General features: G+C 43.5%; 1 protein-coding gene across 2 annotated transcripts in view; it reads left to right on the top strand.

Moving 5' to 3' along the window:
• ADNP (activity dependent neuroprotector homeobox) overlaps positions 1-27,226 on the top strand; it is a 51,959-nt gene that overhangs the window by 13,263 nt on the left and 11,470 nt on the right. Inside the window, exons 2-3 of one of the 2 annotated variants that reach the window (XM_032217776.1) lie at positions 10,958-11,052; positions 19,634-19,743. In XM_032217776.1, coding sequence (XP_032073667.1) covers positions 19,695-19,743 — 49 coding nt within the window. In that variant the 5' untranslated portion in view covers positions 10,958-11,052; positions 19,634-19,694. The remainder of the gene's footprint in view (positions 1-10,957; positions 11,053-19,633; positions 19,744-27,226) is intronic. The other variant, XM_032217775.1, reaches the window with a different exon arrangement.

Raw genomic sequence — 27,226 nt, 5'->3', positions numbered from 1 at the left:
TGTAATTTAAATCCATATAAATCTAATAAACAAACAAACAAACAATAATTTAAGGGATGCGGTGAATCAGTGGCTAAGATGCTGAGCTTGTCGATCAGAAAGGTCGGCAGTTCCGCAGTTCGAATCCCTAGCACCGCATAATGGGGTGAGCTCCTGTTACTTGTCCCAGCTTCTGCCAACCTAGCAGTTCGAAAGCATGTAAAAATGCTAGTAGAAAAAATAGGAACCACCTTTGGTGGGAAGGTAGCATTTCATGCTGCATTGAGTCATGCCAGCCACATGATCATGGAGATGTCTTCAGACAGCATTGGCTCTTCAGTTTTGAAACAGAGATGAGCTCCGCCCCCTAGAGTTGGGAATGACTAGTACATATGTGTGAGGGGAACCTTTACCTTTTTAGTATATGATTTGGTGATTTGCTGCTGAATTTCTGCAGCATAATCTCCAGGGGGGGGTTTGATGCTTATTTAAAAAGATCTTGGAGCCCCTAGTACCTCTTGAGTTGCCCTCCCCCCATATATGAAGAAAACAAGAATTTCTGTAGTAACTGAACGGATTTAAAAATCTGTTTAATAATACTTGGAAGTGACTGTTGAAGAAAACCCAGATGTTTCAGTCTTGGAATGTTGATTGTGCTTTACTAAAGTATTTTTAGAAAAGTTGCCAGGCTAACCCTGATGTAATTGCAACTATTTGGAAACACAATTGAAATGTTCCTCAGCTTGATTTCCATCATATTTGTGAATGGCAGTTCTACATACTTTTATTCTTTTCTTTAGAAAAATAAATCTCAATTTCCTTCTAAAACATTTTCACAGAATAATATCAATGCCTTTAAAATAAGTTAGAAGAAATCATTGTGGCAAAAATAATTTAGATGGAAATGAAGACTTTGCATCCGATGTTGCAGGCGTGATTAATATGTCCAGTGGGCCTGTGTGAATAGGCTCTGATTTTATTTGAATTGAAGATTCAAGAAGCACTTGATTCAAGTCCACATTTAAATTTGGTTAGCACAACCTGATTTAATATACTTTGAAATTAAAAAATTGTTATAAAAGGAGATCTCTATTTAGGATGTAAAGGGAATCTTTAAATGTCTGAAACTGCTTCAATTTAATATTTTTATTCCATTTCATTTTTAAATGTAACAAATATATCAAAAGCTAAATAGAATCTGGTAGGTTAAAATTTTCCTCACAGTATGCCATCTTTCTGCACTAGATTAAAAAAAACCAGGTTTGTAAAGTGGTTGTAGGGCTTTAAAGTTCATCTTCTGTCATTGTCCCTTTCATGTGGAGTAACATTTCCTTGAAGGTTAAGATTGAGGAGCAAGAAGTAGTCATTGTCAGGTTGTCCTTGTGCTGCTTTTTTGTTCATTTGTTCATGCTGTGGTAAGGAAGCCGATTGGGGTGCTTGCCTGTTTTAGCTGGAAGTGATTTGTATGGATCAAACACGTGGAACTGGAGAGGAATGGAGCAAAGTGAAGCAGAGGATGGCCATGCCTGCCAGCTGCCATGTTTGCCACTTTTAGGGCCTTCTGGGTTGAGATGTTTGGCTGCATTTTCCATGCTGCCCCTGTTTGGGGCTTGTCAGACTGGATAGCTCATCAGTGGTTTGGGACTGCTTTTTGTACAGGTAGTCCTTGACTTAATGGCTACAGTTGAGCCCCAAGTGTATGTTAAGCAAGACATTTGTGAAATGACTTTTACCCCATTTTATGACATTTCTTGTCCCAGTTGTTAAGTGAATCACTGCAGTTGATAAGTTAGTAACCCAGTTGTTAAGTGAATCTGGCTTCCCCATCAAAAAATCTGAACCAGTTGCCAAGCTCCTGAATTTTAATCACATGATATAGGGATGCTGCAAAGGTTGTAACTGAAAAGTGGTCGTAAGTCACAATTTTCAGTGCCATTGTAACTTTGACCACTAAATAAAACTCTTAAAAGTAAAGGATTACCTGTACTTTGTGACATTTGGGGGCTGTTTTCTGAGGAACTGGCCTTCTGAGGAGGCTGGAGAACAGATGGACCATGTTGGGCCGGCCTTGCCCTTTGGCTTGCTTTCATGCTTAATCTCCTGCTTGATCTACTGTTGGATTTGTGGATTTGGCTGTCATGTGATGCCTGATTCAGCTGTTTGGATGTGTGAAGACAGTTCTCTTTACATCTTTATACATCTTGTGATTGCTGCTGGCCAGTATTGCAGGACACTGCTAGACTCTGGAAACATCTGTTATTGAATGAAGTATTATTTCCAATATTGCTTCTTTTTCCTTTTACTGGGTGTTGGAGATGAGGGTGGTGGCCAAACTGGGGGGGGGGGGGCGGTATTATAGCAGAGTGGCAGGCTACTCTGCACTATTTGCCTTACGTTCTAGGTTAGCCCAATATGAAGAAACATTGAGGAGAAAAGGAAAGCCAACCAGCTTCAGCTCCTAGCCTTGCCTGGGTATTATTCCCGCTTCTGGGTGAGAGCCTGAAGGGAATTGATAGGGAATGATTTGAATGGAATTCCTATCAGTTGGTGAGAGCATCAGGGCTTTGTGGTTGTTAGTGTATGTGAATGTGCTGTGTGTATGTTGTATGGATGTTGCAGTGAGCGTACTCTGGTGACACTGAGTGTTCAGCTGAAGAGCCTTGGGATGCCTGACTTCTCCTGTGCGCTGCTTGGAGAGTCCAAGCATAGACTACCTTCTTTTTGGCCAGAGACTGAGAAGTAAAAAGCTTTGGCCACACTTCTTCTCAGCTGAGCTCAGTTTTTTCTTCTCAGTTTGGCTAGAGAGACACATTTACTCATTATCCATGTTTGGATTCTTCCAATTAGTGATTTAGAAACTAGAACATCAGCAAAAAAAAAGAGGCTAGTTTGAGCTGGGGGCTTCTCTCCCTCCCCCCGAGTTACAGAGCGGCAGCATTCAAACTTAATCGCTGCGCTATGAGTGACTCAGGAGTCTTCGATTGGCTTGGAGGGAGCGCCGAAGCCATTTTTCACGCCGTTTTTCGCTCCGTGAGGGAGCACAACCTGATTCAAGCTGATCCCCACTCTGTTGGCTTTTTCAAGCAGTCGCAGACTGGCCCTGCAGTTGCAGGAATCTCTATGTTCCTAGGATTGTCGTTCTCAGCATGTAGCACTGAAGCTTGATGGTTCCTGTTCCAGATTACAGATTCTCTGGAGTGATTGCAAAGTGTGTTGCCGGTTTCACACCATTTTGTTTTCTGTGGTTGGCATTCACGGTGACTATTTTTTTGCAGTCCCTTCGTTTCATGAACGTGCAGGCAAAATTAATTTTGGTTTATTAGCCAGCGTTGAGTTGAGGGGAGTCCTTCCCAGGCTTGGGATTTGCCTCTCTTTTGGTTTGCCACTAGAGTGGGAAAAAGATTCAGGAAACCAAACAGTCATTTTCCAAATGGCGGACCATCCCTTGCCTGCAAGCAGCAGCCCAACAGAACCTTCCCCCAGGCAGCAGAGGTCATTGTCAAGGGGGCCTTCAGACAAGTCCCAAGCCCCCTTGAAGGAGGGCCTCATCAGCTGCTGAGGAGGCAAAGGGAATTGGAAAAACAATTCTCCAAGGCTCAGAAGCAGGCAGAAGCAAATAGGGTCTCCAGAATTCTAGTGAGCAGGGCTGAGATGTCCCGCTCTTTGGAGACAGAACCGCCATTGCAGATTCTGGATGATAGTCAACTGAATTAGGCTCCCAATGATACTAATGAGATGCATCCCTTTCAGGCAACCTCTTATGAGGAGGATTTTGCTCTTCTCTCCTGACACAGCAGAAGGCCTGAAGGTGGTGGATAGGAAGGCGGAGTTGTATTCTCACAAGACACACCAGGTGACCGCCTGGGCGATTAGATCAGCTACGGCAGCTTCCTTCTTTAATAGAGCATCCTTGCTCTGGCTCCGTCAGAGGACACCAGGCTGCAACAGGATATCAACAAACAGATAGCAGCTGCTGAGTATTCAGCAGACACTACCCTCAACGTGGCTAAGTTCACTTCCAGGGCCATGGCATCCAATGTCACCTATTGTCACCTCCTGTGGCTATCCCACTGACAGGTAGACATGAAGTCTAAGGGGAAGTTAGCTTCAGCCCCCTTTAAAGGTGTCAACCTCTTTGGTGGGGAGGCACTAGACCCTATACTAATTGAGGGTAAGGATAAGAGGAAGACTTTTCCTCACATATACAGGGGGGGCGGACCAAAGGACCACTCCCTACTATCAAAGTCAGTCCTTTCGGGCCCTGGAGACAGGGTTTGGCTCCCCTTTGTATCAAAGACCATACCCCCAGAGTGTTGACCGACCTCAGGTCAACCTTTAGAGATACGGGCCTAACAATCAGCCCTTTCCTCGGTCTAAGTGACTTGCAATTGAATAACTCCATTGGCAGTCAATTAGCACTATTCGCCAGCCAATGGTAAAAGACTACTACAGGTGCCTGGGCTCTGCAGACAGTAAGGCTGGGCCTCACTCTAGTTTTGCTCCATTCCCCCGAGGTGCTTCATCCGGTTTCCCATTCCCAGGGAAAACAGCAAAAGGGTGCAGATAGAAGCAGAGATCCAGCACTTGCTGGACATCCAGGCCATAGAGCTGGTGCCCAAGGACCATTAGGGAGTAGGATTTTGCTCTATTCTCTTCCTGGTCCCAAAGGCCTCGATGGGATGGAGAGCCATTCTAGATTTAAAGGCTCAATGTCCATTTAGCGTACAAATGCTTCAAGATGCAAACTCTTCAATCCATCCTAGCTTGCATCAGACAGGGTGGTCTCTTTAACTTCTATAGATCTCAAGGAGGCTTACCTCCATGTCCCCATTCGGCCCTCCCACAGGCAGTTCCTTGGGTTCTCTTACGCAGGGCTCCATTTCCAATACAGGGCCATGCCCATTGGCTTTTCATCGGTCCCCAGAACCTTCACCAAGTTATTAGCAGTGGTGGTGGCCCGCCTTCAAGAGACATCCATGAGATTACAATGTTACCTGGACAACATCCTCATCCAGTCTCTCCCCCACTTCAGGTAGGTCAGGATTTTCAACTCACAGTCCAGATCCTCCAGAGACAATGGTTTTCCATAAACATGGAAAAATGCAATATGATACCCACTACCAGGCTTCTCCATCTGGGAGCGGTGATAAACACAGAGATCTGCAAAGTTTACCTCTTCCAGGAATGTGCCAGTATCTGGTCACGTTGCACGTTGCAGATGATTCTTCTTTCCCAACTGTTGGGGAAGATGATCTCCTGCATAGCAGTCGTTCTCTGGGCATGACTACACACATGGACTCTTCAGTGCTCCCTGCTCTCGTATCAGAGATCTAGAAGCAACAGCTCCAATGCCAAGTCCGGGTCCCTCTGAGAGTGAGTTGTTCCCTAGAGTGGTGGACATTACCAGCCATGGAAAGAGGAAGCCTGTTCAAGGAATTGAGCCGCATGAGCATAATGTCCAACACCAGTCTTTATGGCTGGAGAGCTCATCTCCAGTTCTTGGTGACACAGGATCGATGGTCACCGGAGGACCTCCACCACAACATCAACTTGCTGGAACAGAGAGCAGTGCATTTGACGCTCCCGCCAGTTTCAGCAACAGGTATCCCTCTGGCACATTTTCTTGCTCACAGACAATGTGGCAGCCAAAGTGCATGTAAACCGGCAGAGGGACACCCATTCCTCAGCGCTCATGTGGAAAGTGAAGGAGATGGGCCTCTGGGTGGAGAATCACATCTTCTCCCTATGGGCGGAGCACATCTCAGGAGCCTCCAACTTACAGGTGGATTGGTTGACCTCTTCCAACAGCTGCCTGAGAGGTTAGGTCGCCCCAGAGTAGACTGTTTGCCAGCCCAGAGAACAACCACCTGCCGAGGTTTTTCTCCCTTTTCCCATCCTGAGAGGCCAAAGGAACCAATGCTCCCTACTGCCCATGACCTCTGACCTCTTATATGCCTTCCCCTCACCCCGAGGGTCATCAGGAAGGTGTTGAAGGGTTGGAGGTTCTTGTGGCTCCTCATTGGGCCAGGAGATGGTGGTTCGCCGATCTGATAGCACTGTCCATATCTCGCCCCTAGAGGATACCCCAGGACAGGATTTCCCTCAGTCAGGGGGCTCTGGAGCATCCAGATCCTCAGTGGCTCCAGTTAACCGTATGGCATTTGAGAGGGAGATCTTGAGAGCAGACCACCTGTCCAACAAGGTGATTTAAACCATACAAGCCTCCAGATGGGCTTTCATGAACTGCATCTACAACGCGACCTCAGCTGCATTCTGCCAATGTTCCATCCTCAGCATCGGTCCCACAAATTTTGGACTTTCTTCAGGAGGGTCTCAACAGGGGACTATCCCCCAATACACTCTGCAGGCAGATGGCCTCTTTGTCCACAATTTTGAAGTGTGATGAATTTCAGTCCCTTGCTCTCTGAACTCATATTTTCCACTACTGGTTGTCCAGAATCAGCATTTTTGGCCTCCCAAAACCCCGCCCCTCACATTTTCCACAAAAATAAGGATGTGCAGAGGGTTTGGGAGGCCTGAAAAGTGGTTGTGGTGGTTGGGGAGGACAAAAATGAATGCAAACGGGCTATTTTTTGCCTGTTTTTGCGCCCCCCCCTACAAACCTCCCAAAGCCTATGCATGAGGCACGCAGAGGGTTTGGGAGGCCTACAGTGTGCAAAAACTTTTTTAATTTATCTCTTCAAAATCTTGGTGTGTCTTATACTCCAGTTCGTCTTATAGTCCGAAAAATACAGTAAGTTCTATATCAGGGGTGTCAAAGTGGCGGCCCATGGGCCGGATGCATCACACCCACGCCACACCCACTCTAGCTCTGTGAAGGCAAAAACACATCAGTGACATCAACATGACACGGCAGTTTGACACACAAGTTCTATATCTTTTTGTAACATTATAGATTTGTTACATTTGTCATTAATTTTTGCAATTTGTATCTCTTTCCTATTTGTTTTTTACATGTTTGTTTATTTATTTATTGAATTTATATTGCCGCCTATTTGCCCATGGTGACTCAAAAGACTTATAGTACTTAAGTGTTTCCCCGATGCTTTTTTTTTTAAATGACCACTGTATTTATTGGTCTTTTGCATTGAGCTGAATTTATGCTACTTTTTTATAGAAATTTGTTAATAAAATTGTTTTTAGATAAACAGAAAATAGCACAAGGAAAAACATTTGCTTTGATAAGCTATTCTTAACCTGCCAGTCTAGTTGTAATTCAGTTTTTAGTATTCTATCACTCATAACTTTAGCAGGTTTCTGCCAACAGGAAATATAGATAGTCATTATGTTAAAACAGTTAATACAATTAACATAAAACTCTATACCTTCTAGCATTTGTTTTTGTGCCACTCAATTTTCTCCATAGTGAGGGGAGGAGTATCCAGGATAGATTGACCTTATGCTCTCGTTGATTGGATTGAGTCAGATAAGTTCTTGGGACACGCCCCTGGTCCACCAGACACCACCCAGTTATCGACTCAGTTCCTGAACTGTACGGTTTGCCATCCTGGATCTCCCACAAATTTTTAAAAAAGCAAAAAAAATTCAATTGTCTCCCTACCGCAGCAGCCACGTGTGAGCTGGACAGCTCTCTGGGCTGCGAAAGGACTGCCAAAAGCCCCTCGGGGGTGCCACGCTACCCAGGCCTCTGAGCAAGACAAGCATCACTCAGAAAAGAAATTTGCCGAGCAAGCAGGAGACAAAGGGCACAAGCCTTCCAAAGGCAAGCCTTGCTGCAGCGGCGCCGGAGTGCTCCCCTGCTCCCCACAGGGTTGAGCGGTGAGCCACGGCTTTCTCAAGCACCATGGAGCGCCCGGGCTGAGTACGTGTGAATCGGGCCACCGGCAACGTGAAGGAGGCGCTGGATTCCTGGCCAGAAGTTGACCCTTGCCGCAGAAACTGCCGAGCAAGAGACGAGAAAGAGAAGCTTTCCCCCCAGGCGGAGCTGGAGGCAGAGGGTGGTCACAAGCCTTCCAAACCTCCCTCCAAGTATGAAAGGTGAAGGCACAGGAAACAAGCAGCTTTACAAGAAGGCAAGTGGCCATAAGTCCATCCCAGGCCCGGGACAGAAGGGGAAGGCCCGGGAGTCCCCGCAACAGGCGGGGCCACAGGGGAGGAACCCATATTGCAAGCAAGGTTCCCTATTGACACATCAGGTCTTTGGGGTCCTGTTCAGGGGTGGCAATTGCCACCACATACAGCTTCACTGGGTTCAGCCCTGCCTATGGGGCTACCACCTCTGGGATTCCCCCCTGCACAGGTGGGCATGGGCACCAGCCAGCAACCCCCCACAGGGGTTCCCAACTTTCAAGACCTAATGATGAGGGCCTTCCAGCAATGTATGACAGCAGCATTTCAGCAGCCACAAATGCAGCCTCATAAGGCATCCTCTCCTAGGATACCAGAGGACCTGAAAACCCAGGGGGAAGACTTTCCTAGTTCCCCAGACTCGTCACAATAGGACAGTGACCTGGATTGCGAGGAGGGGGAAGTTAGGGAGGATAAACTATCTGAACACAAAGGCATGCCCCCTCGTAAGCCGGCCTTCACCGGGTTAGATAGGTACCCCTCCTGAGACTTGCACAAGGTGTTGAATGCTCTGACGGGCCTCCCATTTTAACCCTTATGTGATGTTTCTGGTGGCCATCATGTCCGCCAGACGGATATCAGAACTGTAGGCCCTGTCCGCCAGGGAGGACCTCTGCATTTTTCACCAGGACAGAGTGGTGTTGTGGTTGGACCCCTCCATATCTAAAGTGTGTCCATGCTTCCACAGGTCACAGGAGCTGATTTTGCCCAACTTTTGTCCAGACCCTTCTCACCCACTAGAGAGGAAGTGGCACACCTTAGATGCAAGGAGAGCTTTGAGGATTTACCTCAGAAGAGCCCGGCCGAACAGGAAGTCCGAGGCCCTGTTTGTCTCATTCCAACCTGGGTCTCTGGGCAAGAAGGTAACTTCCACCACCATAGGCAGGTGGTTGAGGACCTGCATTGCTACGGCCTACCAGTCTCAGGGCATACAGTCACTGAGCCCCATCACAGCACATTCCACAAGAAGTGCAGCCACCACTGCGGCCTGGGCAACGCAGGCGCCATTGAGCAAGATATGTAGGGCAGCCACGTGGTCTTCTCCCTCACCCTTCATGAGGAACTACAAGTTGGATGCCTTTGCCTTGGCGGAGGCTGCGTTTGGTCGCAGGGTTTTACAGGCGGTTTATAGGGTGGGGGACACAGCCCACCAGGCTTAGTTTGGCCATGTTCCCTCAATATGTTACCCTCCCTAGGGATGTGTAGGCTTTGGTACGTCCCATCCTGGATACTCCTCCCCTCAGTATGGAGAAAGGGCGTTGGTACTTACCTGATAACCTCTTCTCATAGTGGGGGAGGAGTATCCAGACCCTCCCTGACATGGTAATGTAACGTGTTATGCAGGTTGTTGCACGAATATGTCAAAAGTATAACTCAATAAAAAGTTTGAAATCACAATAAAGGTTCTTCGCTGATAGCTGGGCAGTGCCTGGTAGACTAGGGCGTGTCCCAAGAACTTATCTGACTCAGTCCAATCAACGAGAGGATAAGGTCAACCCATCCTGGATACTCCTCCCCCACTATGAGAAGAGGCTTATCAGGTAAGTACCAACACCTATTTCAGCCACACAATTTTCACTACTTTCTTTATTTACTGTATTTTTATTTGAAAGACATATAAGTGCCACATGGTGGCCCTTGAATAAATGAAGGAAAGTGGAGGATAATTTTTTTTATATTCTTCGCTAATTTTATATTTGCAGCAATATAATATGGCCTAGTATCTTAAAATTTAAACTGTTAAATACAAAGCTGTGTTTGCAAAAATGAAACGCCTCATGAACTTCGAGGCCATTTATATAATAACATAGTAAATATGATTTGCTACAGAATTTATACTACACCTAGTGTTACTTTCAGATTCTATCTTCTTGAATCAGAATAAGCAAATCTAATTAGCCCTTGGGGTTTATAGCTCTTGTTAATTATTGGGGGTTCACTGGCTTTGAGGCTTGGGTTCATTTTTGTAAGGAAAATTTTAACCTTTGGTGAAATTATTGCATTAGTTTCAATTGGTTCTTATTGCTTTATTGAAAAAAAACCCATCAATACTCTATTTTTTACTTTTAGACCATAGCTTCATTAGTAAATATATTCAGAGGTTATGCAAAAAGCAGTTTTCATGCTACACTATTTAAATTATTGTTTGGAATACTATCTGTCATTTGATAATTGAATTAAATTGAAAGCTTTGAATTTGTTTAGTTTCTGAGTTAAAAGCTAAATGGATTTTGATTGCTGGCTAACATATTTTTCTTCTGCAGTAATATTTGTATGTTACTTGGGCTAGCTATATCAATTGATTCAATTATAAAGAAGTTTTATTTATACTATAAATAAGAGGTATTGCAATCCTTTAACCAAGCAGTAATTGCTGATCCAGTAAAAGTGTGCATTACTGTTTATCAGTTTTGAAACTTAAGGACCTGGGAAAGCTTAAAATTAAAAACAGATGAAATGGCCTGGTTCAATTAATTGTTTAAATTGGAATACTTGGTTTTCAACAACATTACAGAATAATAAAATAATTAGATACAATTTATCCTTCCTTTTATATCTTACACTTTGTAATAAAGTTGAATTGTATATTAGCTATTTATTATTTTGTAATTCACTCAGCTAGGAGTATTAGGTCTGAATTAGTCCATTTACTTTCTCAGAAAACTTCAGAAAGAACATCATTCAAAACAGAACTTTTTCTTCTTACAGCCCCTTATGTTCCTAGAATACATATTCCTAAGTAACATGTGATATAGCATGGGGCATAAATTAGCAGAAATCACTAATCACCAGTTCATGCCAGGGCTTTTTTGATTGAAGCTTATGAATGAACTTTGATTCCCGTTTTTTTATATTCGTTCTGCTATAGCATGGGCGCACAGTCTGTGGCCCAGGGGCCACATGCGGCCCCTCAAGACTTTTTGAGCGGCCATGAGATCTCTCCTCAGTTACTGCCAACTTTTGGTAAGTAAGTAAAAGTTCGACTTAAATAGTTTACAGAATGAATAAGGTTGGGAGAGTGTGGCTGAGAGGACCTAAATGTATTTTTTTTTTAAAGTTGAGGCTTAGGAATATTAGTATTTTCTCTGGATACAGCCATTTTCTGTTTTGAACATACACTTTCCTCTTGCTCTGTTTATATGTTATTATAAATATATATAATCCATATGTGGGTTATTATTTTACAAAAAAGAAAGTGTACGCCTGTATGCTATAGCAAATCTGTAAAACAATTGCAGATAAAACTTGAACAATTGCTTTACTTTTGACAGGCATGCACTCATTGTGATTGTTTTTTATTTCAACTTGTACTTAAATTGGCAATGATTTTAATCTTTGTAAGGATCCCAAGTCAGTATTATGCACAGAGGTTGTCTTCAAGTATATTGATAAAAATGCTCATTTAGAAATTACTGCTGTGAATTTTTCAGTGTTAGTGCAGAACATCTATGTGTTTTGTAGGGTATGCCCTCCCCAAAATTTGATTGTGCAGGTTTCAGAACTCTAGAGCAGATTTAGAAATAGGTACCAAATAAGCAGTATCCATTTGAGCAACATGGAATGCTATTGGTATAAATGATTCACTTGAAATTCATTGTTGTATTGTAACCATGAAAATATATAAATAAGACACCTTCTGTAATAGAAAATATTTTAAATATCTATATATCCTTAAAATGTATACTCAGGAGATAACCTTCTGTATAATAGGTTATTTGTTTGACGTGCTCAAAAAAGAGATGACAAGACTGAACATTGGCATCTTATGAATCAGTGAACTAAAATGGACAGGAGTGGGTGAATTTAATTCAGATGACCATTAGGTATACTACTGCGGGCAAGAATCCTTCAGAAGAAATGGAGTAGCCTTTTTAGTCAATAAAAGAGGAGGAAAAGCAATACTGGGATACAATCCCCCAAATGACAGAACATCACAGTAGTTCAAGTCTGTGCCCCAACCACTGGTGCTGAAGGGGATGAAATTGACCGGTTCTATGAAGCCCTACAGCACCTAATAGAATTAACACCAAAAATGATGTCCTTATCATCATGGGGGATTGGAATGCTAAAGTAGGAAGCCAAAGGATAACCGGAATAACAGGTAAGTTTGGCCTTGGAGTACAAAATAAAGCAGGGCACAGGCTGGTAGAATTTTGTCAAGAGAATACGACGGTCATAACAAACACACTTTTCCAACAACCCAAATGACAACTCTACACATTGACATCACCAAATGGTCAACACAAATCAGATTAACTATGTACTCTGCAGCCAAAGATGGAGAAGCTCTATACAATCAGTAAAAACAAGACTAGGAGCTGACTGTGGCTCTGATCATGAGTTTCTCATGAGCTTAAATAGTAGGGAAAAGCACTAGGCCACTCAAGTATGAACTAAACCATATCCCTGATGAATATACATTAGAGGTGACAAATAGATTTAAGGAATTAGATCTGATAGACAGAGTGTCTGAAGAACTATGGATGGAGGTTCACAACATTGTACAAGAGGTAGAAACAATAACCATCCCAAAGAAAAAGAAATGCAAGAAAGCAAAATGGCTGTCTGAGGAAGCTTTACAAATAGCTGAGGAAAGAAGGCAAGCAAAAGGCAAGGGAGAAAGAGAAAGATACACTCAATTGAATGCAGAATTCCAGAGAATAGCTAGAAGAAATAATGCCTTCTTAAATGAACAGTGCAAAGAAATATAAGAAAACAACAGAATTGAGAGGATCAGAGGTCTCTTCAAGAAAATTGGAGATATGAAGGAAACGTTTCATGCAAAGATGGGTGTGATAAAGGATCAAAATGACAGGGACCTAACAGAGGAAGAAGAGATTAAGAAGAGGTGGTGAAATTACACAGAAGAATTATACAAGACAAGCTTAACGTCCCTGATAACCACAATGGGGTGGTCACTGACCTCGAGCCAGACATCCTGGAATGTGAAGTCAAATGGGTCTTAGGAATCTGAGCAACAAGAAAGCTAGTGGAGGTGACAGTAACCCAGCTGAGCTATTTAAAATCTTAAAAGACAATGCAGTAAAAGTTATACACTCTTATTTGCCAGCAAATTTGGAAAACTCAACAGTGGCCACAGGATTGGAAAAGATAAGTTTACATTCCAATTCCAAAGAAGGGCAATGGCAAAGAATGTTCAATCTACCGCACCATTGCACTCATTTCATATGTTAGTAAAGTTATGTTCAAAATCCTACAAGCTAGGCTCCAGCAGTATGTGGATTGAGACCTACCAGAAATACAGGCAGGATTTTGAAGAGGCAGAGGAACTAGAGATCAAATTGCCAACATACACTGGACAATACGCTCTGCAGGCAGATGGCCCACAACCGTAGAGTGTGCGCCCAGAATGGCCACTGCCGAAAAACGTGTTGGAAGCTGCGGAAAAAGCAAGGCTGGGATGGCGGCGGAGGTGCCCTGGCTCTGTAATGAGAGCTGGGCATGCATCGTGAGGCTGGGAGGTGGGTGAGCAAGAGTGGAACAGCTGCTTGTGCAACCCCCCTCTCCAGCCGTGCTGAGCGCCATTCACTGGCATTTGGAAGGCGCCAAGCCACGGGAGCTGGGTGGCGGTGAACAGGCGCTCACGCAGCTTGGCGATACCCCTAGGTCAGTGAATGGCGCTGTGCCCGGCTGCAAAGGGGGTTTGCCGGGTGACTGCTCGTGAGCATGGTCGCTTCATGGGTGTTGTGTTGTGCTGCTGCGACAGCGCAACATAGCCATTCACCCATGAGGCTGTGCCCAGCTCTTTGGGAGCCCGCTCCCAAAGCTGTCCGGCAACCCCAAAACAATGAACCCTCCCCCCTTAATAAAGCCCAAGCCATATTTTGTAGGTAAAAAGAAAATAAGACTCTGTTGTATATTCGGGGAAACACGGTAGCACCTTCTTAGTGTACATTCAGTTTTTACTGAATGTTCCAGTTTCACCCTTCTTTGGACACAAAGACACAATCCGCGCTACAGCACTGTACATTCAGACACCATATTTTTTCTATTTGGCCTCCCCAGTCTCAAACCAATTCCTTTTATTTATATTACTTTCTCCCCCTCCCCCTTTCCCAGCCATTTTGCTAAATGCTAACGCTTTATTATGTCTGCCTTCTGGTGCTTCTGTCTTACATAAGTTTAAGAGAGAATGCTGAATGTCCTTTATTGGAGACTGAGAACAAAGATGTCTGCTGTTACTTGGCCTACATAAATGACAAGAGAGGGAAAGAATGCTAGACCTTCTGGCTGGCTGGTTGTCTGCCCCATACCTGTGGAAAACAGATTCCTTGCATGATCAAGCATTTTGATTGCGTGGCTTGAAAGGCTATCTACGCAGGTGTATACTAACTGCCTGAGCTTAAGACTTGTAGAGAGGCTTTTAGCTAAGAATGTGTGATTTATATTTTCTATGTTTTTACTCATACTAAGAGAGGAAAAGAGATGAGGAAAAATATCTGTACTGCTTGTTAATTATTTAAGAGATAGTGAGGAATGAAAAACGAGAGTGAACACTGAACTAATAACTAGCAAGGGAGATATGATGATCATCTGAAGTCCGAAGCAGCAAAGAATGTGTCATCATCTCCAATGCATCCACAGAGCAGGATAGCATTGCATTATTTGTGGGCAGAGTTAATTACCGTATTTTTTGGACTATAAGATGCACCAAGATTTTGAAGAGGTAAGTAAGAAAAAAAGTGTTTGCCTTCCCATAGCCCCAGCAGCACTCTGCAGGCTTCAGCGGTGCTGGGTTCAGGCAAAAATGCCCCCATTTTTGTGAAAAACAGGTGGAAAATGGGCCTTTCCCAAAAATGGAGGCGTTTTTGTCTTACTCCAGCTCTGCTGAAGCCTGCAGAGTGCTACTGGGGGTTGAGGGAAGGCAAAAGTGCCTCCATTTTTCACAAAAATGGGATGCAAGGGTGGGGCTTCGGGAGGCCAAAAAAGGCTGTATTTGATGTATAAGACACACCAACATTTCCATACTCTTTTAGGGGGAAAAGGGTGCATCATACTCTAAAAAATACGGTAGCTCCATCCTCATTTTAACTTGTTAAGTCAGGTCTCTGCTTTCTAAAAGGATCTTAAGGTTATGGCTAGAGAATGGAGGGTTACTACTTAATTATTTAACCCTTGCATTACTTGCCATATTAAAACCTCACTTGACACACAGAATGCATGCCTCTTTGCTGGATGGAAATACAGTATATTACTGAGACTACTAATAGGACTTCTGTTGAAGAAAGCCTTCCTTTGACTCAGAAAATCTCTATAATTTTTGCCATCTCAATGATAGCCTCCAAATACATCTAAATTACACTGATTTTCTAGCTGTATTTCAACTATGATTTTATGCAAGATAATGTTACTGAAACTGCGTCGATTATCTTAATAGATGATCTCTCTGTAGAACTAGAAAGAGTTGACTGCAGCCATAATATATTCCTGAGCCTTTCAACAACTTTCTGTACCATCAGCCATGATAATGAGTACAGTCATGAATGTGTGGCTGGCTGGCTGGCTGGCTGGGTGTAAAAACAAATATTAAGTAGCCAGCCTTTTGGATTTCCTTCTGGAATTGGACTTTGCCATTGTTTTACAGGTTTGTATTTTTTTGTGATGTCCCACAGAGTTTTCTTATGCTATTCAGGATCTACATGAAACTGCTGGAGGGCTGGAGATTTTTGAGTAGAATATTGCTTCTTAATCACAGAATTTTGAGGAAGATATTGCTGCTGTTGAACATTGCCTAATTTCAATAATGGATTGTCCGGCGTCCTCCACATGAATGTGCACAGCACATGCATGCGTCTTACCTTCCACGATGCTCCAGCTGCTCAGCGGAGCGTTGCGCAGGTGCTGTACGTGCTATGTGCTTGTGCGGAAGCACTGAAAGCTTTAAAGGACAGGTAAGGAGCGAGGGCGGCGGGTGGGCCCTCCGGAGCACTGTACCGGAACGGTACCTGATGCTCCGGGCAGGCTCCAGTATACCCGTATCAGGGCGTACCACCTGCAACCCACCACTGATTTAGTAGAACAAAGCCCCCACCGGCCCCCATCCTTCAGCCTTTGTCTTCCAGCAGTTTGCCTCATGCAGCAAACAACAAACAGTTTCAGCACAGCCTGATTTAGCATGCACAGCTGATTATTGGTTGGATCTGCCTCCCGGAATATCGCCTATCAGCTGTTCCAGGCTGCAGGGATTGCCACCGACACTGCCCATTGCTGCTGCCGCCTATTGCCACCTCTGTGCATCCTGTTTTCAGCCTTAACACATCCCATTTTCAACCCATTCCAGGCTGTGGTGATCGCCAAAAATGGGGTCTGCGGAGGTGGCAATAGGCAGCAGTGGCGACAGTGGCAGTGGTGATCCCCACAGCCTGGAACAGCTGATCATTGGTATTCTGAGAGGCCGATAACAGCCACCAATCAGCTGCTCAGGCTGTGCTGAAGCTGACCAGGCTGTTTGTCGCAAGGAGGCAAATTGCTGGGAGTCAGAGGCAGATATTTTTTCTTGTTTTCCTCCCCAAAAGCTATACGCATCTTATAGTCTGGAGCATCTTATACTGTGAAAAATACTGCAATTATGGCTACTGTATCAGCTACAATTACTGAACTAGTCAGATTTTGCTGTAGTTATCCATGTATTGATGCACATATTGATTATTGGAACACCCTTTATGTTTGAAGACCATATACTGTTAAGTGTGGCATTTAGAGTATTCTGAGAGGCCGATAACAGCCACCAATCAGCTGCTCAGGCTGTGCTGAAGCTTACTTACTTACAAAGCATAAAGATCCTAAACAATTTAAGTCCTGAGATCTCCCATCCCATTGCCAACCTGATGAGGCCATTAAAATCTTCAGGAGGCCCTTTTAAGGCTTCTCCTGTTCCTGTTTGCCTAGCACATAGGAGAAGATCATCTGTATTTTCTCATGTGTATAGAACACACTCCTTCATTAATAGTATTTTCTAAACAGTCTGCAAACTATTAGAAAATACACATCTATTTTGTTAGGCCCTTAATTGTTAATTAATTTTTATACCAATTCAGTATCAATTTAATTTGTTGCTCTGCCTTAAATAATCACTGACTAAGAAAGTGGGGCATGAATAGTCAAATAAATGTTACACTGCATGCAATATCAGTATCTTGGCCAAAATATGCCTGTTTAAGCACTGGCTTTGGACTACAGTGGTCCTCTACTTACAACTATTTGTTTATTAACTGTTCAAAGTAACAATGGCATTGAAAAAAGGAACTTATTTTTCATACTTAGTGACCCTTTTGGTCATGTGATTAAAATTTGGGTACTTAGCAACTCTATGCATGACAATTGAACTGTCCTGGGGTCATGTGATCACCATTTGTAACCTTGGCAGCCAGCATTCTATAAGCAAAGTCAATGTGGGAAGCCAGATTTTCTTAACAACTGCATAATTCATTTAACAACTGTAATGATTCGTTTGACACATCTGGCAAAAAAGTCATAAAATGGGTCAAAACTCACTTAACAATCGTCATGCTTAGCAATGAAAGTTTTGTGCTCAATTGCAGTTGTAAATTGAGGGCTACCTGATATATACTATGTACTGTTTCATACCTTACATATTGAGTGTTTTCAAACTCTTAAGCAATTAGAATGTTTTATAAAGCATCCCATAAAATTTAAGAAACTGAAATAATGGCTAATTAGCTTTCATTGAAACTAAAATTAGCTATACCCAAGTTTCAAATAACCTATATTTCATCTTTGAATTCAGACACTTTCTGCAGTTTGAAGGAACATTTTTTATTTTTGCACACAATTGCATTTTATGTATTTTATTCAATTTATACAGCCACGCGTTTCACATATGTGACTGGGTGACTCACAAGTAAAAATGATTTTTTAAAAAAGTTAAAACAAATTAATCCAAAACATGATGCTGTGCTATGATGCCATCTTTCATTTTTGTAAAAAATAACATTTGTGTAAACACTTCCAATTATTCAAGTGATTTTAAAATACATACAGTAGTTATTTTTTTTCAAAAATGATATCAGATATCAATGCATAAAACACATAGTGAATGTCCATAAGAGATTTCTTTGTATTATGATACCTATTGGTGCATTTGTCAAGAATGGTAAATATTTTGTACTTAATGGCTGTCCTCATTTTTTATTACTACTTGAAAGCCCCAAGGATGGGTTCTGTGGCAGAGGTTAAACACTCTACATTCAATTCTTTGAAGGCTTAGCATCTATGCAGTTTTCTTTGCTGATTGGGAAGGTGTGAGAAATTGTACTACCAATATTCTGTTATTTTATGCTGGATTTCAGAGAAAGGGATCTAGAGGCCAGAAAAACATAGATTGAAATTCACACTTTGTCTACTGTTTGTTCAGTATTGTTCCTTTTGATTGGTAGCTGCTCTTTATTATCGCAGGCACTACTACCAGAGATTCTATAATTAGGGATGTCTAGGTTAAACTACAACTTTTCATAAAATACATGTTCCTATACAAGGGAGCATAAGGAGTACAGATGGCTTATAAGAAAAGTTGCCATTTTTCCTGAAAGGGATAATGAATATACTTTTGTTTTAATGAATCAAAACTAATCATGTTACTGGAACTTGTTTTTTATGTACTGCAGAGATGTGTGAAGCAGAGTTTTGAGAGAAAATATTTGTCTGCTTGTTGTATATTTTTGATCTGGGAATCTTTACAAAAGTTAGCTTGTCTTTATGTCAAGAATAATACTTGAACTTCATATTATTTTCTATGGTTTTTCTATAAGTAGTATCTAAATATGAGCCAGTTATACTGCATTGTGCTACAGACCATACATAAAGAAGTGACACAAATGGAAAAAATAGATATGCTCTTGGAGCTACCTAGTCAGTTGTGTTGATTTGTTCACATGCTATTTCCACAATTGTTTTATTTCTTTAATGTTAATGTTTGCAAAATTTAGTATTTCCAGCCACAAAATACTGCTCATCCCTATTTGTTCTTCCTTTCCATCCTTTCTTAGATATTCTATTTTTCACCTTCTTATTCTATTCTACTTATTTATTATCTAATTCTACTGACCCAATTATTTTATTTATGTTTCTCTATTTTCTTTTTTCTTTGTTAAAAATCTACCATAACATTGTTTACTTTAGCTGCTTGTCAGTAAACTGTTGATAAGGATATTGCAAATTAAATGGCCAACATTTTGAGTGAAAACTTAAAAAAATTGTTTTCATAATTAATACCGATTCAACATAATGTAATAAAATACAGGCCTAATGTAATGTTACCCAATTATTTCCAAAGTAGGTTTTCTCCCCTTCATATTAGCTGCTGTTTAAGCTTTTTCTTAGCTATAATGAAGAGAATTCACTTCAAAATATGTCTCCTGAGTTTTTCAATTGGTAAAATGGACCTTATTTCTAGTGTTTGTACGTTCTGTTGGATCATTCTCTTTTTTGCTAAATGTCACCCCATATTATTATGCACAGTCCTTTTGATGGCAGACCAATGTTTCATTCTGATTCACTCCTGCAGGCATTAATGCTACTTCCTACCAGAAGTCATAAGATTAAGAAGCTACAGAAAAGGAAGTTGCATGAATAGAAAGGCTCCAGGAATTCATTGCCTTCAACAGCTACAAAGGGGTAGGTGTCTGATTTTTTATACATATGGGTCTGAATTCAGGTTCTTATTGAGATAGATACTTGATAAGATAGAAATCAGTGATCCAGGAAGATGATTTCTAAAAGAAAATTGTGAGTATTGTTGAGTCTCTGATCCATGAACTGAAACCTGGTACATTTTGCACATTATCAAATGAACATCTTTGTAGTATAATTACATATTGATTTTACTCACAGTATCACTCATTTCCCCATCTCCACTTCCAGTATTAACTGGTGACTGAGCCATTGAAATATTTCTTACAGAAATGTGAAAAAGAAAAATTCCCTTTGGTGTCCCTTTTAAAGGGAAAAAGTGGTCAACATTACAAAGGTAAACAGTGATACCTTCCTTCTCCCATTTTCTCATCTTTAATTTTTTTGCCATAATCATTTCAGGCTTTGTAGTTTAAATTATTTTTTTTTTGTTCAGGGATATACAGTATATGAGATTTAACTAAACCCTCCTTTGCCTGATCTTTCCACCCCTTTAGAGCAGTGAAATTAGATTTCAAGAGAATACGTGTTTTTTTTTGCTGTTCTGCACATTGAGAGCAATATAATCATACCAGCAAGAGCCAGGCAAAGGAAAGATTGCCTACAGAAATTGCTTGCAACATTGGGGGAGTAGGGGGGAGAGAAACAAATACTGACTGCAATGACATTCACATAACAGAGAGATGTTGCAAGGGTCATAAATGGCCATAAGGTTATTTTTTCAGTATCATACTTTGAAATGAATGGTTGGTAAATGAAGACTAACTATTTGGAGCAGTATTCAAAATATTTATGGATATTTGAAGATTTGGAGCAATATTCAAATATTTATGTGCTATGGTTTTGGAGAAACCAATTCATTCTTGTCAAAAGAAATGATGTAGAGAGGTAGTCCTTCTAACTCTATCAGAATAATTGTGCATGCAGCAGTTGAGCCCTAGTCAGGGGAGGCATATCCAGGATGGGTTGACTTCATTCTCTCGCTGATTGAACTGAGTCCAATAGGCTCTTTAAGCCACGCCCCTATCGCCAGATAATCCCCACTTATCGACTCATTTCTTCAACTGAACGGTTGTGTCATCCTCTGTTCCTGCAACGTTGCTATCACGATTAATACAAGCCCTGCTCTGCCTCCGATTGTGTGAGTACCTGGCTAGTCTCAGAAGGCCAGACAGAGCAACAAGGCTCAGCACACTGCACCGGCTGGTCTCCTTTAAAAAAAAAACATGAGCAAGGGGAACCCTTGATTCAGTGCAGGAATGCTCCACTGCTCCCCTCAAGGGTCGAGTGACGAACCACCACGTTTTGCTTCAACAGCCGGAGAGGAAGCAAGCGGCCGTAGGAGCTCACAGCAAGCTGCTGATAATAGGCAGAGTGGGAAGAAGCCCTAGGCGAGAGTGGAAGGAGTTTGGTAGCTCTCAGTAGCACAAGCCGCTTTTCAAACCTCCGAATGGAATGGCCGAATGCAGCACCATTTTGACAAGGGGGGAGAGAATCCCCACGTGACCCAAGATGGCGGCCGCCTGCAACTCAGAGGACACAGGCAGGAATTAAGTCCTCGCTACTACAGCCAGCAGCCCCACCGGATGGGCAGAAGAGCCCCCAATCAGGTCAGAGCTTACCTCCAAGGGTGGGGGCAGAAAGGCTAAGAGCAAAATGAAGCGCACCTCCTCCAAGGCGGCTCAAGAGGCAAGCTCTGGCTCCAAGCCCCCAAACCTGGCTCTAAATACGAAATACAAACGGCAGAGGCTTAAGGCCCTAGAGCGCATCTACCATAAGGCCAACAGCAGGAAAGCTGCCCCTGGCCTGGAGCCTGATGAGAGTACCGAGGATCCCTCCTTACAAGTGAGGATTCCAATTAATACCTCAGGCATCTGGGGCTCTGCCCAGGGATGGCAATCACCCTCACACAGTACAACATTGGGGCCACCCCTCACCACGGGGCATTCTCCACAAGTCTTCCCCTTTACCTCTACAGGCATGGGGGCAGGGCAACCACCCACCACAGGACATGATGATGCGGGCCTTCCAACAGTGCATGGCAGTGGACTTTAAACAACCCCAGATCCAGCCACAAGCGCCATCTCTGCCCATGGCTCCAGAGGGGCTGGAGGGCCGGGGGGGGGATCCCCATCTCGTCTCAGGAGGACAGCGAGTCTGAATCCGAGGAAGGCGAGATCAGAGAGGACAGACTATCTGAGGATGAAGCATGTCTCCTCCTAAGCCTACCTTTTCTGGCCTGTTTCAACCCTCCTTGTATAAGTCCTTACTTTTCAAGATGAAGACAGTGGCCAAACCTGGCAACAAATCACCAGAAACACCGATGCATCCTCAGGGCTTCTTGCCGACATTCTACAATGTGAACAAGGACATGGCTCAGGTGCTGCTGCAACCTACTATTGACGCACTGGTCACAGCGCTTCATATACCTGCTAACATGCCCGGAGAACCAGAGGACGCTCTGAAGCCAGAAAACAGAAGCAGCAGAAGGGCTCCTTTCAAGGGGGCGGAGGCAGTCACTACTTCCGTAAGAACTAACCCTAGGCCCAGCTCTCCTCCCGAGGTGGCGCAGTGGTTAAATGCAGCACTGCAGTTTAGCAGTTTGGCTGTTCAAATCCCACCAGGCTCAAGGTTGACTCAGCCTTCCATCCTTCCGAGGTGGGTAAAATGAGGACCCAGATTGTTGTTGGGGGCAATATGCTGACTCTGTAAACCGCTTAGAGAGGGCTGAAAGCCCTATGAAGCGGTATATAAGCCTAACTATTGCTATTGCTAATTTCACCGACCATTGGGACTTATCTTCCTCTGATGCGTGGGTTCAGGCCACTATCTGATCTGGCTTTTCAATCGAATTTCTTTCCAGCCCTCTGAGATTCTTTCGAGTCTGCCCTGTCTCAAATAACCCAGCCCAGAGACAGTCTATACAGGAAGCCATCCAACACCTATTGGACATCAGGGCTATCCAGGCGGTGCCACCAGAGGAACAGGGTGGGGGTTATTATTCCATCCTTTTTGTGATCTCAAAGGCCTCAGGTGGCTGGAAAGCTATTCTGGACCTAAAGCGCTTCAACATGTTTATACGTTATCGGAGGTTTAAGATGCATTCGCTGTATTCTATTCTGGAGGGGGTCAGGCAGGGAGATTTCTTCACCTCCATAGACCTCACGGAGGCCTACCTACGTATCCCTATGGCCCTCGAACGCCGACAGTATCTCAAGTTTTGTTATCTAGGGCACCATTTCCAGTATCGGGCCTTGCCCTTTGGGTTGTCTTCGGCCCCCAGAGTTTTCACAAAGGTAATGGCAGCATTGGCAGTGCATCTGAGGCAGGTATCTATACGAATCCAATGCTACCTAGATGACCTGTTATTGCAGTCATCTTCTGTTAAGAGGGCCTTACGGGACTTAGATATCACCATGTCAGCCCTGAGAGGCCACAGATTCTCGGTTAATCTGGCCAAAAGCCATCTACAGCCCACCACGAGGCTGATTCACTTAGGGGCCTGGATAGACACAGTGTCAGGCATAGTCTCCCTGTCACTTGAGAGACAGCACAACATTAGGTAGCTGGCCTTCCAGGTATCCAGGCAATAGGGTGTCCTTAGCTACATTGTCCAGGTGTCCGCCATTGGCATTGTCTCCTGGGCGCGTCTGCACACCAGGGACCTTCAGTGATTCCTTTTACCATTCTAGTGAAGACGCCTAAACTGCTCCCAGATCAAAGTCCTTCTTTCAGTAGAAGTATAACGCTCCCTAATATGGTGGACATCCCCTGCAATAGTCAAGGGGAAATTCTTCAGAACTCCAGATCGGGTGACACTCACAACGGACGCCAGCCTATTCAGATGGGGGGGGGGCACCTGCAGACACAGATGGTGCAGGGTCAGTGGAGGCAGACGGAACTAACTCACAACATAAACTGGTTAGAATTCAGGGCGGTCTGCCTAGCCCTCAAACAATTTCAGCACTCAGTCAAGGACAGTCACGTCCTAATACTCACGGACAACATAACCACCAAAATGCATATAAACAAGCAGGGTAGGACCAGATCCAAACCCCTCATGCTGGAGTCCAAAGGACTGGGGCTTTGGGCCGAAAGGAACCTGCTCTAGATAACCGTGGAGCATATAGCGAGGGTGGACAGTGTCAGGGCTGACTGGCTCAGCTGGACCGAGGTGGACAATTCGGAGTGGCAGCTGCAGCCAGCTATCTTCAGAGCAATTGTGGACTGTTTCGGCCACCGGGAAGTCGACCTATTCGCCACCCCTCTCAATGCTCAGCTCCTGAGGTTTTATTCCCGATACGCATCGCAGAACGCGGAGGGAGTGAACACGCTTTGCTGCCCGTGACCCCGGGGGCTCTTTTATGTCTTCCCACCCTTGCCCTTGAATCCCAGGGTCATTCAGAAGATCCTACCGGAGGGGGAGGGGTAGTGATGATTGCCCCACATTGGCCTCAGCGGCCTTGGTTTGCCGACCTCCGATCCCTTTCGGTGGAGAGGCCCTGGAGGATCCCTCAAGAAAGGATCTCCCTCAACCTGGGGTCGCTGGAACACCCGGACCCTCAGTGGCTCCATCTGACTGCTTGGCACTTGAGCGGAGCGTCCTGAGGGAAGAAAACTTCTCCAGGGTCATACAGACCATCCTGGCGGCATGCAGGCCTTCCACAGAACACATCTACAACACCACATGGTGCTCCTTTTGCACATGGTGTGCCACCAGGAACCAGGATCCGGTTCGAGCCACAGTCCCCCAGGTCCTGGACTTTCTTCAGGCGGGCCTGGACAGAGGGTTGGCTCCTAACACCATCACGAGACAGGTATCTGCAATTTCGTTGGTACCTCTGTGCAGTAGGTCTCAGACTCTGACTCACCATCTCATGTTCAGACGGTTCCTCAAGGGGGCTTATAACCTTAAACCACCCATGGTACATAGGTACCTGTCCTGGGACTTGCACAGGGTGCTGAACACCCTAACAGATTCCCCCTTTGAACCGCTACGCACAGTATCCCTCAAGTTCTTGACACTCTTGGCGGCCATTACCTCAGCCAGGCGGATATCCAAGCTAACAGGCATTGTCTACCAGAGAAGATCTATGTGTGTTCCACCAAGACAGAGTGGTTCTACGGCTGGACCCCTCCTTCATATCCAAGGTGTGCTCTTGTTTCCATCGGTCGCAAGAACTGATACTGCCTAACTTCTGTCCAGACCCTTCTCAGAGAAAGTGGCACACCTTGGATGTGAGGAGGGCCCTGAGGATCTACCTCAAGAGGACTCGACTGACCAGGAAGTCAGAAGCTCTGTTTGTCTCGTTCCAGCCTGGGTTTTGGGGGAACAAGGTGACATCTACCACTAGGGGAAGATGGTTACAAACCTGTATTGCTACAGCTTACCAAACACGGGGGTTGCAGACACCGGGGTCGATTACTGCACACTCCACATGAAGTGCGGCCACTTCAGCGGCCTGGGCCATGCAGGCCCTCCTTGACAAAGATCTGTAGGGCAGCTACATGGACTTCCTCCTCACCATTCATGAAGAACTATAAACTGGACTTCTTTGCCTCTGTGGAAGCGTCATTCAGACGTAGGGTTTTACAGACTGTTCACAGGGTGGGGGAAACAGCTCACCAAACATAAGGTCGTGCATTTACAATATGTGTTGACCCTCCCAAGCGACATTGAGCTTTGGTACGTTCCATCCTGGATACTCCTCCCCTCACTAAAAGTGCGTTGGTACGCCCCATCCTGGATACTCCTCCCTCACTATGAGAATAGGCGTATCAGGTAAGTACCAACATTCTATTTCATTAAAGAATGAGAGAAACATACAGCTGGAAAAAGATTTCAGAAAAATTAAAATTGTGTAATGAAAAAACATTCCTAGAAAATAGATACTGTATTTTTCAGAGTATAAGACGTTTCAAAGTATAAGACACACCTAGATTTTGGGGAGGAAAAGAAGGGGAAAATCTCTGCCTCTCAGCAATTTGACTCCTTGCAACAAAAAGTATAGACAATATACATTGTTTGTAGTGTTATGTTTCAGACTATGCTTGTACAGATGCTGTTAAAATGTGCTTTCTGGAAGTATAGTTATTCTCTGCTATTTAAAACAATAGCACTTTTTAAAACAATAGCACTGGGCCTCTTCAGATCAAGCATTTATTTTAAAAAGCCTCTTCATTTTGTTAAGTTGTCTAGAACAATAATAAAGCATTATTATGAGCCAAGGTGGCGCAGTGGTTAAATGCAGCACTGCAGGCTACTGCTAGATCAGCAGTTCAGCGGTTCAAATCTCACCGGCTCAGGGTTGACTCAGCCTTCCATCCTTCCGAGGTGGGTAAAATGAGGACCCAGATTGTTGGGGGCAATATGCTGACTCTCTGTAAACCGCTTAGAGAGGGCTGAAAGCCCTATGAAGCGGTATATAAGTCTACTGCTATTGCTATTGCTATTTATTAAAAAGTAAGTCTAACAATGTGAACATTCTATAGGCATTTATAGTTGTTGACTTACCTTATTGCAGCAAACAGCCTGATTAGCACAAGAAAAAAAATCTGACTCCCAGCAATTTGCCATGTAGCGCAAACACCTAGTTTCACTTTCAATTTCTCCAGATCATCAGTTGTTAGAGGCTGCAGGGATTGCTATAGCTTATTGAAGCCTCTGCAAGCCCTGTTTGCTGCAAAGAAGTAAATTGCTGAGAGGAAGAGACCAAAGGGTGGGGGCTGGTGGGTGGGTGGGGCTACATTCGGTGTATAACACGCACCCAAATTTTCACCCTCTTTTAGGGGGGGGGAGGTGCTTCTTATACTCCGAAAAATACGGTAGGTTTCTGGCTCATGAAAAAGTCAATAAAGAAATCCACAATTTAGCCACCTGAAATATATACTAAGAGATTTACTGTCATTGTAGATTTGTACTGATTTATGCCTCTGAAATATTTTCAGAATGATCTGTACCAGATTATTTCTGAAGCTTTGAACTGGGACTCCAAATCATATCGGTTAATCTCTGGATACCTTTAATTTCAAACACATAAATAAATATAGAGTTAGAGATAAAAACACATATACGCAGGCATAAAAATGATCATTATGAAATGTAGTCTTTTTTTTAAAATGACATTTTAAGAATGGTTGCAATAACTTTTTGATGCATTTATTTTATTCACAATTATTTGTTTATAGACTTATTTAAATAAGAGCTGTCATTTATATGGTAGCATTTTACTTTATTTTAGTTTACATTAAGACAGTATTCATTTCAATAACAAAAGAAAAATATCAAGTTGTAGGTGAGAATAATAAGAGAACTAGTGTGTGTGTGTATATATATATATTTATCAGCACAAATTAAAAACACACACACACACACACATACACACACACATACACACACACACATATATTTATTTATTTATTTATTTATTTTTATTAAACATTTATAGGCCGCCCTTTTCCTTGAGGG

Source organism: Thamnophis elegans, chromosome 5 (genome assembly GCF_009769535.1).
Source record: "Thamnophis elegans isolate rThaEle1 chromosome 5, rThaEle1.pri, whole genome shotgun sequence".
NCBI lineage: Eukaryota > Metazoa > Chordata > Lepidosauria > Squamata > Colubridae > Thamnophis > Thamnophis elegans.
Note: the sequence above shows the minus strand (reverse complement) of the source record. Positions and strands in the feature narration are given on the sequence as shown.